The sequence below is a fragment of the Erythrolamprus reginae genome, chromosome 1 (genome assembly GCF_031021105.1).
Source record: "Erythrolamprus reginae isolate rEryReg1 chromosome 1, rEryReg1.hap1, whole genome shotgun sequence".
NCBI lineage: Eukaryota > Metazoa > Chordata > Lepidosauria > Squamata > Dipsadidae > Erythrolamprus > Erythrolamprus reginae.
Window position 1 is genome coordinate 257,108,148 of NC_091950.1, and position 15,558 is coordinate 257,123,705.

General features: G+C 41.0%; 1 protein-coding gene across 3 annotated transcripts in view; it reads right to left on the reverse strand.

The window, feature by feature from the left end:
- The window catches only part of LPIN1 (lipin 1), a 63,349-nt gene that overhangs the window by 23,594 nt on the left and 24,197 nt on the right, over positions 1–15,558 (reverse strand). For all 3 annotated transcript variants that reach the window (XM_070732870.1, XM_070732871.1, XM_070732868.1), the window contains 5 exons: positions 11,002–11,131; positions 8,300–8,615; positions 6,908–7,001; positions 5,380–5,570; positions 988–1,081 (listed from right to left, as the gene is read on the reverse strand). In XM_070732870.1, the coding sequence (XP_070588971.1) occupies positions 988–1,081; positions 5,380–5,570; positions 6,908–7,001; positions 8,300–8,615; positions 11,002–11,131 (825 nt within the window). The remainder of the gene's footprint in view (positions 1–987; positions 1,082–5,379; positions 5,571–6,907; positions 7,002–8,299; positions 8,616–11,001; positions 11,132–15,558) is intronic.

Sequence of the window (15,558 nt, forward strand, 5' to 3'; positions counted from 1 at the left end):
AATTGAAAGACTTAACGATAGCAGTTCTAATACTCCTGGTTGCAGTCATTATGCCAGGACCATGCTGTTGTTAAGTGATGATTTCACGCTTCTCCTGCTATGGCAAGCCTGTCTTGGCTTCAACTATGTGCATCCCAACTCTTCCCTTTTAGAAATAGCAATAGCTCAACCTTGAATCTCACTGGCTCAGTTTTGACTCAGCCTTCCAAGGTGGGTAAAATGAGGATACAGATTGATGGGGGCATTATGGTGACTTTGTAAACCGCTTTGTGAAAGCTGTAAAGAACTATGAAGCAGTATATAATACCAATAGCACTTATTATACACTGCTTCACAGTGCTTTTATAGCCCTCTCTAAGTGGTTACAGAGTCAGCATATTGCCCCCAACAAGCTGGGTCCTCATTTTACCCACTTCAGAAGTATGGAAGGCTGTGTCAACCTTGAGCCTGGTGAGATTTGAACTGCTGAACTGCAGCTCGCAGTCAGCTGAAGTAGCCTGCACTCTAAACACGGCACCACCTCAGCTCTTATAAGTCTAAGTGCTATTGCTAAAAAGATGGCAAAGGTCAGCAGGAGCAGGAGAGGTGGTAGAATGCAGAGCATCTCAAAAGGCAGAGATGGGGATAGGTGATGGGGAGAATTGAAGCATATTCTGTAGACATAAATATGCAAGTTTCCACATTTGGATCAAATGACCACAGAGGTGCAGCAATGGTTGTTAACTTCAAAAACTGGTCATAACTATGATTCTTTCAATGAATTTTAGTCAATAAACAAATGGTCATTAAGTTATAGACTGTGCCTTCCATTTTCTTAGTCAAGTGCAAAATCTTTAATTTCTCTCTTATAATATCCATCTTGTTAATTTCAACCAATTGCTCAAGGCATTGCAGAACTTTTCAAATCTGTTCATGCTCAAGAATTCCTGTTTGTGGGGTTGTTTTTAACAAAATGCACACATTTTTTTTCTGCTATGCTCTACTCACTTGTTTCCAATCTTCACCACAAGATTAGGGTCATCAATAATAGCTGGGTTGTCCACAAACTGCTGATAAGATACTTCGTGTTCTAAAAAGTTTTCTGTTTGGAAGAGGGGAGAAAAAACCATGAATGAACTTCAAGTAACAGGTTACAATAGCGCTTGGACTATATTGTAGAATTAACTTCTTTAGGAAACCACAGAAGCATAAAAGCTGTTTCAGAGCCTGCAATCTCAGATAGTCAGCACAATATAGTTTTAGGAGAGAAAAAAATATAAAGACTGTTACTTGAAAATTCCCAGAGAATGTTGCTTGTACTGTAGTAGATTCTACCTGCCTTGGTTCTATTTTTAGGAATTCCAGCAGATAAACTCACAAGTTCAGGTTTAACAATAGTATGTCTCGACTAGTCTTGAAAAAACCTCAGTCTGAATATAGGGTAGGCTGAATCACAGATCTGAATAAATTTGTGTACAGGCAATTATAAAACTGAAATATGAATCTTCTTTGAAAAGAAACATATGAATATAGAGGCTAGGACCAGTCACATAGCTTTGGCAATAAAGACTCCTTGCAATGTGTAATTAATTTCCTAATCTGAAACCTACTCCTGGGTTGTGGTTGTAACCAAACCTGCCTTCTACCTAGGTTGTGCTTTTATAGATTAATAAAAAGTAAATAAATGAAGTCACCTTGCATATACTAATCTGAATCAACATGAATGGTGCCCTTTAAAATAGCACTGAAAACAACTTTTACAACGTGACTTAAGATTAGGGGCAAGAACCAAGATAACCATCTTAGAGTAGCGTGTAAATTGCTAACTGATTAGTCACATGCTTCTGGTAGTTGCATGGACAAGTCACCTGTACCTCAACCTGCAATAAACAACAGCTTTTCTACAAAAAGGTTCTGCAATCTCCTTGAATCTGTTTAACTAACTCTCCATCTTTTATTTTATTCAGTTGTGCCAAACACATATTCAGTGATGGGTTCTAAATCCCATCGCTACCTGTTCACATGCGCAGAAGTGTTTAGGGAAAGTGGGTGGAGACTCCTGCTGCTGCTACTGGTTCACAGAATTGTATCGTACCAGTAGCAACCCACCACTGCACATACCCATTTTTTTTTCTGCTTGTAGTCTGCTCTTGAGTTCCTTCTTGCTGACCAGCACTTCAGGAAAGCAGCCTGCCTTTATCTGATCTAAATTTAATTAAGTAGTTCTCAGGTTTATGTTTCCCTTAGTAATGATTTCCCAATCCATAAGTTGCTGTATCTCAACAGCTAAGTTTCACAACTGATCTTAGCATATGGAAGACCATTATTTTATCTGTTCTGATGGTTGCTGTCATTGAAATGTTTTATGCTTCATCATTTTCTCCAAGTCTGCCTTTCCATTCCTATTTTATTCTGTTCTTCCAAACTCAGTGCTTCTCATATATTATAGATTCCTCAGAAAAATAAAAAAATATTTCCAGCAGATTTACCTATCTGCTATAAGTCAGTTTTGGCGGTTGATACACCAAAAGGTAAACTTCCTTCTTGGATTCTCTTGCTCCTTTCCTCTTATTTTGCTTATTTCTCTTTTTACAAAAATCTCATCAGTCATATTTCTTTCCACATATGGGTCTATTCTTCCTTTTAAGATCTTAAGTTGAAAACTTCCATTTAAGAAAGCATTGCAATTGTTTGCTCATTTGCACATACGCTTGTATCCCCCTTTGATTTAGTTATGGTATTATAGTGGTATGTTCCAGTATTTGAGCCAAGTGAATATCACTTCATATTTAAATGCACTTTAGCACTTAAAATGCATCTTTTGCAATTTTAAACAGTTCACTGGCAATTTCACTTGCACTTACTTTCCTACTATCTGCCGTGGATCATTTTTCCATGGAGTAGATTCCTGAGTGTATTCTTTTTTAAATATATATATATATATATATTTCTGTCATTCTGAAATCTTAGCTATAAAAAGTATTATTGTAGCCCTTCCATTTTCTTATAACTTCTTTCGCTTCTATTAGATTTCTTCTGTGCTTACTCCGACATTAGCTATGTGTTTCCTGGTTTTTCCTCTGAACTTCTAAAAAACTTATCTCATTTTTTTCTCCTTGTTTTTTTTAAGCTGTTGACAAGGGATTAATTGTTTCTCCTGTTTTTTCCTGCTTCGTGCCAAAAACGCGCATTTGGTTGCCATGTATCTTTCCAAGACTTTCATTCTTCATCTTTTCTGTCTATTTAAATAGCTTACTCTAAAAGCCATCAAAACCTTTTTTCTTTTAAATTTTAGGAATAATTTTTTACAATTTGATTTTCACTTTGTGTCTCAATTCCTAATATACTTCTCCTAGTTCTCTTTCACAGATTGAATTTGTTCTTTAAGTTGATCTTACATTCCAATTAACTGAATCAAATCTTGTTCTTTCCAATGGCCTAGATTTAGTTTATGCAAACATTGCATCAATAGTTTATGGTCTGTTTCACAATCTGCACACAGAAATTTCTGGCTTACTGCACTGTATTTCTCCTTCTTTGTTTTCTATTATTTAGTTAACATGATTCTAGTGTTTTGTATCTGATAATGTCTATGTGTAGAAGCTATTTTTATCCTCAAAGCAGATGCTGAAAATAGAGACTCTTCACAAAGTTTTGTAAAAGCATAACTTCAAATTCCCTTAGTTCACCATGCTTAGCACTTCTAAACCTATTAGTAGAACTAACATAATAATGTTCTTATATTAGCACCTCTTATAATTTGTCAAATATTCAAGTTGTCTTGAATATTTGCCTTTTTAGCAAGTATAATATTTGCCTTTTTAGCAAGTATAATTCTTGTAAAACTTCATAGTGTTCACTGGATTATAAAACTAATTGATTGATTGATTGATTGATTGATTGATTGATTGATTCGTTCATTCATTCATTCATTCAATTTTTAATGCTCCCTTCTCCTAAGACTCAGGGCGGCTTACAACAAGTTAGCAATCGCACTTTTTAACAGAGCCAGCATATTGCCCCCACAATCCGGGTCCTCATTTTACCCACCTCGGAAGGATGGAAGGCTGAGTCAACCTTCCGCCGGTGATGAGATTTGAACCACTGACCTGTAGGTCTAGCAGTCAGCTTTAGTGGCCTGCAGTACTGCACTCTACCCATTGTGCCACCTCGGCTCATATAAATGGACTTACAACAATATAGACCCCATTTCTCATTGCTTTCTTCCAGTTTGATTTTCAAATTCTTACTCCCTGCTGTGATAATTGTGTTTTTATTCAATTTACATTGCCATTGGGCTCAGCTATACGACCATGGCTCAGAAGCGGAACTAGATCTTTAAGGCCTTATGGAAAGCTAGTAAGACCAGGGCAAGTTTAATCTCTGGAAGAATGACGTTCCTAAGGGTGGGCATCATGATAGAAAAGGTTCTCTCCCTGGATTGTGTTAGCTTCCTTCCCCAACTGTGCATACTCCAAGAATTACTGTTATCTTCATTATTAGCAGTACAGTATTGGGTTCCTATCAGTATGCTTGATGTCATCACACCCACTGATGCGGCCTGCCTACCTGCTTCCTGTCCCCATGCAGCATTACATCTTGTGTAACCTTAGAGAAAGGCTGGGCTGGGATTTCCCAGACATTTGGCTCTTTGTCCAAAATGGTGTAGGGACTCCTGCTTGAGCAGGGGATTGGACTAGATGACCTTCCAACTCTAATAATAATCTAATCTTATCTTTGTGAGGAGGAGCAACAACTTCACACTGGCATTTGGAGCTTACCTGGAGTTTACAAGCAGAGATGGGGGTGATAAGAGGTGGGAGAAGATGCAATGCTCCTGCAGTTAGTCATAAGGGCAGGTAAGCTGCCAAACACCCAAATTTTCATTATCTGATTCATTATCTTCATTATTCTGATTTCATGGATTCTGCCATATCTTTAGGATCAAAAGTTATAAGTCCCTTTGTTCAAAGGGTCACAATTCAATTGTATCAAAGGGTCATAAGTCCCTTTGTTCAGCATTGTCACAATTCTTAACAGTTGCAGAACAAACGGTCATAAGCTGTGGCGTAATGAAGAACACCATGTTATGCGCAAATTCTTTAAAGCAGTGTTTCCCAGCCTTGGCAACTTGAAGATATCTGGACTTCAACTCCCAGAATTCCCCAGCCAGCGAATGCTGGCTGGGGAATTCTGGGAGTTGAAGTCCAAATATCTTCAAGTTGCCAAGGTTGGGAAACACTGCTTTAAAGGAAGGGTGTTTGTATACCTTCAGTCACACATGCCTTACCACGCAATAGCCACAAGAGATCACTATACCCTTTTTCATAGATGGGTCGGAGCGTTCAAACCAGGCATTACAGTGTTTTACAACAGGAGTAGTGGAAGTGTTGAGCATACCTTTGGATATTTCTTTATTGTCGCTCAGTCCGCCACAAAGCGAAATGGCAATGGATGGCAGGTCTCGGATTCCATCCGAAGTGCTCTCGACGCCGCTGTCCACCCCTGAGCTTCCGACTGATTGAGGGGATTGGTTGGCTGAGCGGGGACTGTTTTCACCCGTGTTCTTCGGGAGCAGAATATGATCATCACTAAGAAGAGAAGATGAATTAGTGACCTCCACTCCTCCCCAAAGTCCAGAGGGCTCATGAATTTCACCACCAGACTCATCTAGCCTACTTCTCAGCCCTGGTAGGTTGAGCAATCGCTACAAGGAATCTCTCTAGTTGACTGATTTCAAGCCTTCCAAGATTTATTAAAGTCTTCAAACAAAAGTTCTTCTAGTAAACATATTTGGACAGGGAGAGGGGACAAAATCACTCACAATGCATGCTTATAGTCTTGCGCCAGTGCCTTAGACTTCTTTTTTTAAACAGCCAGTGTACAGTCTAAATTTTTCCCATTTTTCTTTTGGATGGGCACTCATTTTTATAGTAAACAAAATAGCACTGGGAGTTTTGTTTGGTTTTTGCTAAAAAAAAAAAAAAGAGGGCCTGCTAGTACCAGAGCTGAAGAGGTATGGTAATGCTCCAGAAAATTATTTGTTTCTTTGATTGATTGTTTGTTTGTTTGTTTGTTTCTTTGTTTGTTTGTTTGTTGGACTTATATGCCGCCCTTCTCCATGGACTCAGGGCGGCTCATAACATATAAAAAATACAAAAACCAGTTCAGAAGTCCAATATTTAAAACAATCTAAAAACCCCAAATTTAAAATCATACAGCTCTACTCACTCACACCACAATCATATTAAAGGCCGGGGCTAGATGTTAAAGTTCAGTGGCCCCAAGCCTGCTGGCAAAGGTAAATTTTCAAAGCCTTCCAGAAGGCCAGGAGAATGGGGGCAGTACGGATCTCCGGAGGGAGTTGATTCCAAAAGCAGGAGCCGCCACAGAGAAGGCTCTTCCCCTAGGCCACGCCAGATGACATTGCCTAGCTGACGGGACCTGGAGAAGGCCAACTCTGTGGGATCTGACCAGTCGCTGGGACACATGAGGCAGAAGACGGTCCCGTAGTTAATCTGGTCCTAAGCCATGTAGGGCTTTATAGGTCATAACCAACACTTCGATTTGTGTCCAGAGACCAATTGGCAATCAATGCAGCTTGCGAAGTGATTGTGAGATGTGGGCAGATCTTAGAAGACACACAATAGCTTGCCTGGCTGCATTTTTGCATGATCCTTTCATTTTAGTTGTTCAATTTGTCAATTTTTAAAAATAAATTTGTCTTAATAAGATTTTTTTTAAAGTTTGGCTTGGTCATTTCAGACACTGTTCAGACACTTATTTATGCTCTCCTCCATTACAGCAAACCTACGGTTAATAGTACTGAAGTGCAGATTTCCTTCAAGAGCACAAAGGACAGAATTTTGTACATGAGGACACAAGAGCTATTCCATAAATGGTAAATGTCAGTTTACAGCATACATACTTTTTAGGAAAATAGAGTGCAGCAACCTCTGGCTCCATGTCGGTCAGATCATCTAAATATACACCATCAGCACCAAGATGTCGGCTCCGTTTATCTGTAGGATGCAAAACCTCATTATCGTACAGACATATTTTTCTCCTTTGAAGGAACAAAAATGCGTAAGAACTTCTTTGATCCATTTAAAAAGAGCTTTTATGAGGGACTTATGAGGGACTTATGGTAGAAAAGAAACAAGCCATAATTTATGAAAAGAGGGGGAGAATAAAATTTGTAACACTGAAGAACACTGGAATAACAGACTCAGGTTAGAATCAGTTTTTGTGGGTGCAGAAATGGCTAAGCAAATGACATTAAGTAGCTAATGTTGTATCACAAAGCATGGAATTTTGTGGCTGTTTTCTTATTTACGCTTTCCTCCATTACAGCAAACCTACAGTTGATAGTACAGTTTACAGATGGTCCTCGACTTACAACTGTTCGTTTAGTGACTGTTCAAAATTCCAATGGTCCTGAAAAAAGCGACCGATGACCATTTTTCACACTTATGACCATTTTTTACACTTATGACCATTGCAGTATCCCTTATAGCCATGTGATCAAAATTTGGATGTTTGGCAACAGACTTATTTTCATAACAAGTTGTTGCAGCATCCCAGGGTCATGCGATCGACTTATTGACAAGTGAAGTTAATAAGGAAGCCAAATTCACACTTAATAACCATGTGGCTAACTTAACATCTGCAGTGATTCACTTAACAACTGCAGCACCAAATGTTGCAAAATGGGGCGAAATTCACTTATCACCCATCTCCCCATTGGCTCAACTGTGGTCATAAGTCGAGGACTCCCCGTATCCATAGTGGGCTGCTAAGGTGGTTCGGAGACATGTGCTCGCCCCCATGGCTCTAAGTGCTAGCGGAGTCCGGAGCAATTATGCTACTGCACCTGGGCAGGTAGCGAAATCGCACACTGATACACAGGTGTGATTTCATGTGTGTCCATGTGCAATTTCACTACCTGCCCAGGTGCAGTAGCATAATTGCGCTGGACTCCGCTAGCACTCAGAGCCACGGGGACGAGCACACATCACTGTTCCACCTTAGCACCCCACCTCTGTCTGTATCCCGTTTTCCATTTGAAGGGCTAGAAAACTGCACTATTAACTGAGCGCTTCTCTGCGCTTGCTCCCCCCAATCTTAAGGAATCTGCTGCATCCATTTAAAGAAGTGACAGCATGAAAAGCCTCTTTGCATTTCCACTTTGTTGACTCAGGAAGCAAATTGCTTTCTCTTTCCCATCACTAGCTCATTTCTTGCAAAGGCCAGTTAAATACCATGGGAAACAAATTGTTGACAATAATGCTTGGTTGGGGGGGGGGAAGGTGCTATATACCCTTTTTTTTCGAGGGAGAATCTGTTTTGCCAGCTGGCTGCGTCGAGCACACTGTGGCTGGTTTTAATTCTTCACCGGCCGGAAGTGGCAGGGCTGCTGCCCCTAAAGTCTCTATTTCCGCTTGGGATGTTTCAGGCGCCAGGAACTCTGCTTCTTCCATAGCCAACACAGTATCATGCTGTCCAAGGTCACGCAGGGAAGAGAGGTGCTGGGCCTCTTCCGTATCCGTACTCTGAATGACTCGAAAGTGAGTGCTGCCAGAAGGATTCAGAGTCACCGAGGTGCTGGATTCTTTCGGCTTGTGTGGGATGGCGGTCTAGAAAGGAAAAAAGAAAAGAGAAACATAGAAACATAGAAGTCTGACGGCAGAAAAAGACCTCATGGTCCATCTAGTCTGCCCTTATACTATTTTCTGTATTTTATCTTAGGATGGATATATGTTTATCCCAGGCATGTTACTGCGGATTTATCCACCACGTCTGCTGGAAGTTTGTTCCAAGGAGCATAATTTTTTTTTTTTAAGTTCCCGAAAAAACAAGAACACAAAGTGACACGGAATGTGAGAAACAAAAGCATAAGAGTCAGGATTATTTCATAAAGTGCACTGAAACAAATCTGAATTTGACCGCAAGCATATTCTCCAAAGAGACAGAGGCAGCCTTGCTTTCTGGTATGCTGTTTTCAGACTTTTGTTGGCCACTATATCCTGGGGTACTTACTTACTTACTTACTTACTTACTTACTTACTTACTTACTTACTTACTTACTTATTTATTTTATTGGATTTGTATGCCGCCCCTCTCCGTAGACTCGGGGCAGCTCACAACAGTAATATAAAACATCATATAAATCCAATACTAAAACAACTAAAAAACCCTTACAAACAAACATAACATGCATAAATTGTAAAGGCCTAGGGGGAAAGAATATCTCAGTTCCCCCATGCCTGACGGCAGAGGTGGGTTTTAAGGAGCTTACAAAAGGCAAGGAGGGTGGGGGCAATTCTAATCTCCGGGGGGAGTTGGTTCCAGAGGGCCGGGGCCGCCACAGAGAAGGCTTTTCCCCTGGGCCCCGCCAAACAACATTGTTTTGTTGACGGAACCCAGAGAAGGCCCACTCTGTGGGACTTAACCGGTCGCTGGGATTCATGCGGCAGAAGGTGGTCTCGTAGATACCCTGGTCCGGTGCCATGAAGGGCTTTATAGGTGATGACCAACACTTTGAATTGTGCCCGGAAACAGTCTCATGATCACATGATCTTGACAAAACTACACAATCTCAGCCTGGGCATCGGCAGGATGGAAGGCCACTAGGAGGTTAATCCTAGTGCACTAAATTCTATGAAGGAACAATATTGAGAAAACCCAGTTCTTATTGGGAAGATGACACTATCATTTGTCAGGATCCGAAACAGAGCGTAACTTCAGCTCCTTCCTCTGGACCATGTATGAAAAGTATTAAAAAGTAAAATTAAAAGTATAGTAAGGGATTAGATTTCTTTATTGCAGAGACCCAATCCTCTGGCTTGTCATTCAATCCACATTTTAACACTGGAAGTGTGGGAACAATTCTGGAAACCCAGGTTTTACAGTTACAGTATTATGGAAGTTATTTAGACATAATCAGGCATCCTGGTCAAAGGAACACTCCTAAATTACATGTAGAATTGTTTTAATTCAAGTGGTTCTCAACCTGGGGGTTGGGATCCCTTTGGGGGTCTAAAGACTATTTCACAGGGGTCGCCAAAGACCATGGGGAAAGCGCCTTGAAATATATTTTTACAATCCAACCAATCAGAGTTTACAGTGGGAGTGTCCCTCTGACCTTCCTGCCAATTAGCTCAAACCTCTATTGGGAGAATTGGCGCTAGACTTATGGTTAGGGGTCACTACAACTGTATTAAGCAGTCGCTGCATTAGAAAGGTTGAAAACCACTGTTTCAGTATCTCGCATTCTGCTCAGTATTGAAATGTTAGAAATCAGTCAAAAATGCCCCACTCGTAAGTTAAAGGCCATAGACCAGGCAACAATTTTCCTTCCTTCCATATACCGTATTCAATTATTGTGTTTTCCAGAAAGTGACAGATGACAAATGACAATGATGCAAACATAGTACCATGTATTTGTTTTGCAATCATACATTTCATTGCCACCTGTCTCATCTCCCCAGGTGTCACTACTAAGAAACCGCAAGGAAGCATCACCATTAGCTTTTGAGCTACACTTCATCCTTTCTGTATCAACCAGAAATTATTCTTATTTATTTATTTATTTATTTATTTACTTACTTACTTATTTATTTAATTAGATTTGTATGTCGCCCAATCCCAAAGGACTCCGTTTTAGCTCTTAGTTTTAACTCTACCTTAACTGAACAAGCAAGTATCTAAATCATGAACAATACTTGGTCCTTTGGACAAACCACAATTCAAGCTAACTAAAATGTGTCTAAAAGATAAATAGATTCTTGCCCTCTCTACAAAGCCATGGCAAAACACCAGGTAGAAGATAGGGCTAGGAGTCCAATATTCCTAACACCACAGTAATGATAAGCTATGGTTTACAGTATTATCTACGTCCTCTTTCTGTATCTATTACTGTACCTACTTCAGAGTTCTATGTCCCATTCAGGCAGAAGAGGAACCTCAAATGTTCTATATTTAAAAATCTGTAATGTCTGATTCTTGTGTTTGTTCACATACCTTTGTGGCTTGAGGTAGTTCTCCCCAGTCCCAATGTATGGGAGGATTACTGTTTGCAACATTTCTTTCCAGAGGTTTACTGACTAATTCAGAGTCACTTTTAGGAGTGAGAGGTCGCGAATCCAAAGGGCTGCAAGAAGAACAGGGAAGAATCAGGAAGAGCATAAGGTCAAGCAGGCTGCTCAATTTTCTATTCCTGAGTGCCAATACTGTATGGATTATCACAGATAATCCCCACTCGGTTAAAGACCTTGGTATACAAATAACAAAAGATTTAAGTGCCAAAGCCCACTGCAACAATATAGCCAAGAAGGCTTCAAGAGTTGTAAACCTAATCCTACGTAGTTTCTGCTCTGGCAATCTCACATTACTTACCAGAGCTTACAAAACTTTTGCCAGACCCATCCTCGAATACAGTTCATCTGTTTGGAACCCATATCGCATCTCAGACATTAACACCCTTGAAAACGTCCAAAGATACTTCACCAGAAGAGCCCTTCACTCCTCCACTCGAAATAGTCTATGAGACTAGACTTTCAATCCTGGGCCTAGAAAGTTTAGAACTAAGACACCTTAAACAAGATCTAAGTATTACCCACAAGATCATATGCTGCAACGTCCAGCCTGTTGGCGACTACTTCAGCTTCAGCCACAACAACACAAGAGCACACAACAGATTTAGACTTAATATTAACCGCTACAAACTTGACTGTAAAAAATATGACTTCAGTAACCGAGTTGTCGAAGTGTGGAGCTCATTACCGGACTTCATAGTGTCATCCCCAGACCCCCAACACTTTACCCTTAGATTATCTATGGTTGAACTATCCAGATTCCTAAGAGGTCAGTAAGGGGCGAGTACAAGTGCACTAGAGTGCCTTCCGTCCCCTGTCCTATTGCTCTCCTATATCTCCTATACCTTTCTTCTATTCCTATATCTCTTCTTCTATTCTTTCATTGATATGTTCTATTACTATACCTTCTTTTCTATTATTTCTTAGATATATTTTACCATGAGTATCTCCTCTATAACCTTCATCATGTATTTTACTATGTGTATATAGATATATACCCACTAAAACCCTCAATGTGTATTGGACAAAATAAATAAATAAATAAAATAAAAATAAATAAAATAAATAAATTTAAGCCTACTAAATCAATTTGGCTATATGTCTTGATCAAGAGGCAACCAAAACTGCTGGCCAGAGGAGAAGATGATGTTAAACTAAACTGAGATTCAACATTCTGAAGCTAAACAAAGAGGTAATGGTCCCATTCTTTTGTTTGGCAAAGAAAAAAGGCTTCCAAAGACTTCCTTTGAGAATTCAACTGCACATATGACCACATTGTAGCCCCTGAAACATGCATAAATGAACAAACACTGTGCTTTTCCCTTTTAACAGACAATTTGCCACTTGGTGCACAGTATGTGTTTTCAAGTATTATACAAAGTGTTTCAAGTGTTATACAAAGTTGTATTAGTTTCAACAGGAGGCACATTTCAAAGGAAGTTGCTAGAGATCACAGCAAAATAAAAGCTTTAGGATCTTGCCTCTACCTTCCAGAAAAAAACCCAGAAAGGTTTCTTTTCATTCTTTCTTTGACAGAGCAAGGTCAACAAAAGGTAATTCTGACTATTACCGTATAGGCCCACGCAAAGGAAGACACCTATGGGAACTGCAATGTGCACAAACAGAGACAGTGGCTCCTGAAACAGGAAAAACAGCATGCAGGTCCACATACTGTAACTTGACTTTTATCCTCTAAGCTCAGAATTGCACATAATTTCGGATATCTGTGCAAAAGGTTTCAAGCTCAAAATGGCCATTTTAAATTCCAGAGACAGGTGATTCAAATGTGAAACACGCCATCGGAATCTTACTGGAACTTTCAGAACCCCAAACTGCTTTGTCGCAAGTTTGAAACCAGTTTCTGCGATCAGAGGAAACTTGTTTCAAGTTCAGAATACTACTGGTTTTGTTAAAACGCGTTGATGGATGATCTCTGGCGGGCCCGGGACAGGGGTTTATCCTCTGTCCTGGTGCTCCTTGACCTCTCAGCGGCTTTCGATACCATCGACCATGGTATCCTTCTGCACCGGCTGGAGGGGCTGGGGGTGGGAGGCACTGTTCTTCAGTGGTTCTCCTCCTACCTCTCTGGCCGGTCGCAGTCGGTGTTAGTGGGGGGACAGAGGTCGACTCCTAGGTCTCTCCCTTGTGGGGTGCCTCAGGGGTCGGTCCTCTCCCCCCCTGCTATTTAACATCTACATGAAACCGCTGGGCGAGATCATCCAAGGACATGGGGTGAGGTATCATCAATATGCGGATGATACCCAGCTTTACATCTCCACCCCATGCCCAGTCAATGAAGCGGTGGAAGTGATGTGCCGGTGCCTGGAGGCTGTTGGGGCCTGGATGGGTGTCAACAGACTCAAGCTCAACCCGGATAAGACGGAGTGGCTGTGGGTTTTGCCTCCCAAGGACAATTCCATCTGTCCGTCCATTACCCTGGGGGGGGAATTATTGACCCCCTCAGAGAGGGTCCGCAACTTGGGCGTCCTCCTCGATCCACAGCTCACATTAGAACAACACCTTTCAGCTGTGGCGAGGGGGGCGTTTGCCCAGGTTCGCCTGGTACATCAGTTGCGGCCCTATCTGGACCGGGACTCATTGCTCACAGTCACTCATGCCCTCATCACCTCGAGGTTCGACTACTGTAATGCTCTCTACATGGGGCTACCTTTGAAAAGTGTTCGGAAACTTCAGATCGTGCAAAATGCAGCTGCGAGAGCAGTCATGGGCCTACCTAGGTATGCCCATGTTTCACCATCACTCCGCAGTCTGCATTGGCTGCCGATCAATTTCCGGTCACAATTCAAAGTGTTGGTTATGACCTTTAAAGCCCTTCATGGCATCGGACCCGAATATCTCCGAGACCGCCTCCTGCCGCACGAATCCCAGCGACCGATTAGGTCCCACAGAGTGGGCCTTCTCCGGGTCCCGTCAACTAAACAATGTCGGTTGGCGGGCCCCAGGGGAAGAGCCTTCTCTGTGGCGGCACCGGCCCTCTGGAACCAACTCCCCCCGGAGATTAGAACTGCCCCTACTCTTCCTGCCTTCCGTAAACTCCTTAAAACCCACCTTTGCCGTCAGGCATGGGGGAACTGAACATCTCCCCCTGGGCACGTTTAATTTATGCATGGTATGTCTGTGTGTGTGTCTGTTAGCATATGGGGTTTTTAAATATTTAAATATTTTAAATTTGTCTGATTGCTTATGATTTGTTTTTACATGTTGTGAGCCGCCCCGAGTCTTCGGAGAGGGGCGGCATACAAATCTAAGTAATAAATAAAATAAAAATAAATAAAACAGCACATTTCAAAACCATACAGTCAGTCTGAATTTAAAGTGGAGTGTTTTAAGCTCAAACTTTTTCAAAATCAAAACATGTTGTCCTCCCTGCTGAAATCCATGCAGAACCCTTCAGTGAGAGGGGGTATTTTTTCTCACCGGAGCTCTCACCTCGCCCTCTCCACCTTTCCCGTAAGTTGACTTAACCTTCTTTGGGAATTCACAGCAGAGCCTCTCCCACCCCCAGTGGGGGGAAATCAGGTTGGGGAGCAGAGAGAGAATTGGAAAACTGAGAATGGAGGGATTAAGGAGGGAGGGAGGGAGGGAGGGAGGGAGGGAGGGAGGGAGGGAGGGAAGGAAGGAAGGAAGGAAGGAAGGAAGGAAGGAAGGAAGGAAGGAAGGAAGGAAGGAAGGAAGGAAGGAAGGAAGGAAGGAGGGAGATAAGAACCGGGTGTTCAAGATATATAATATATAATTATATATATATATAAAATTATAATTTATAATTATAATATAATTAACTCAGTTCTACCCAATAATATACAGTATTGGGTAGAACTGAGTTAATCATATTAGTCTGGCCTTCTAAAACCATCCCAATTTCTCATGCGGCCCTATGGCAAAATTAATTGCCCACCCCTAGTATATACCGTATTTTTCGGACTATAAGATGCACATTGTAAATGTTTATTTACAGGCTCCATTCATTTCTCTTGCAATAATAATCCCCAGGAAGAAAGCTATCCTTTTCATAGAGGCTACTTTAGAACAAATGCTGAGAGATTCTTGATGCTCTCTGAGCTTGGTTGTTTTGTTGCAAGACAATTCATTACCAGAAGTAGGTAACATCATCAGTGCTGGATTTTTAAAAGCTGCTTTCAAAAAATTCAGCAATTTGAATTGTAAACAATTTTTTAAAAATGACTCGAACATGTTTTTCTCCTTCTCGAGCTGGAGAAGGAGAAAAACAGATTCTTATTGCAAATTGGCTTTTTGCTTTAGATATGCTAGATTCAATCTGAAAATGACCGAAACTTTCCTAGTTGTGAAATGTACTGATCTTTCGGAATATTGAATTATATCATTAAAATAACATCCTTGGTGCAAATATGGATTAAAGTACAGTATAGTCTTATTCGAATCTTCTTTATTTCTCTTCGTATTTAAGGATGGTTGTAACTTGTTTCATAATGTGGAAAACATA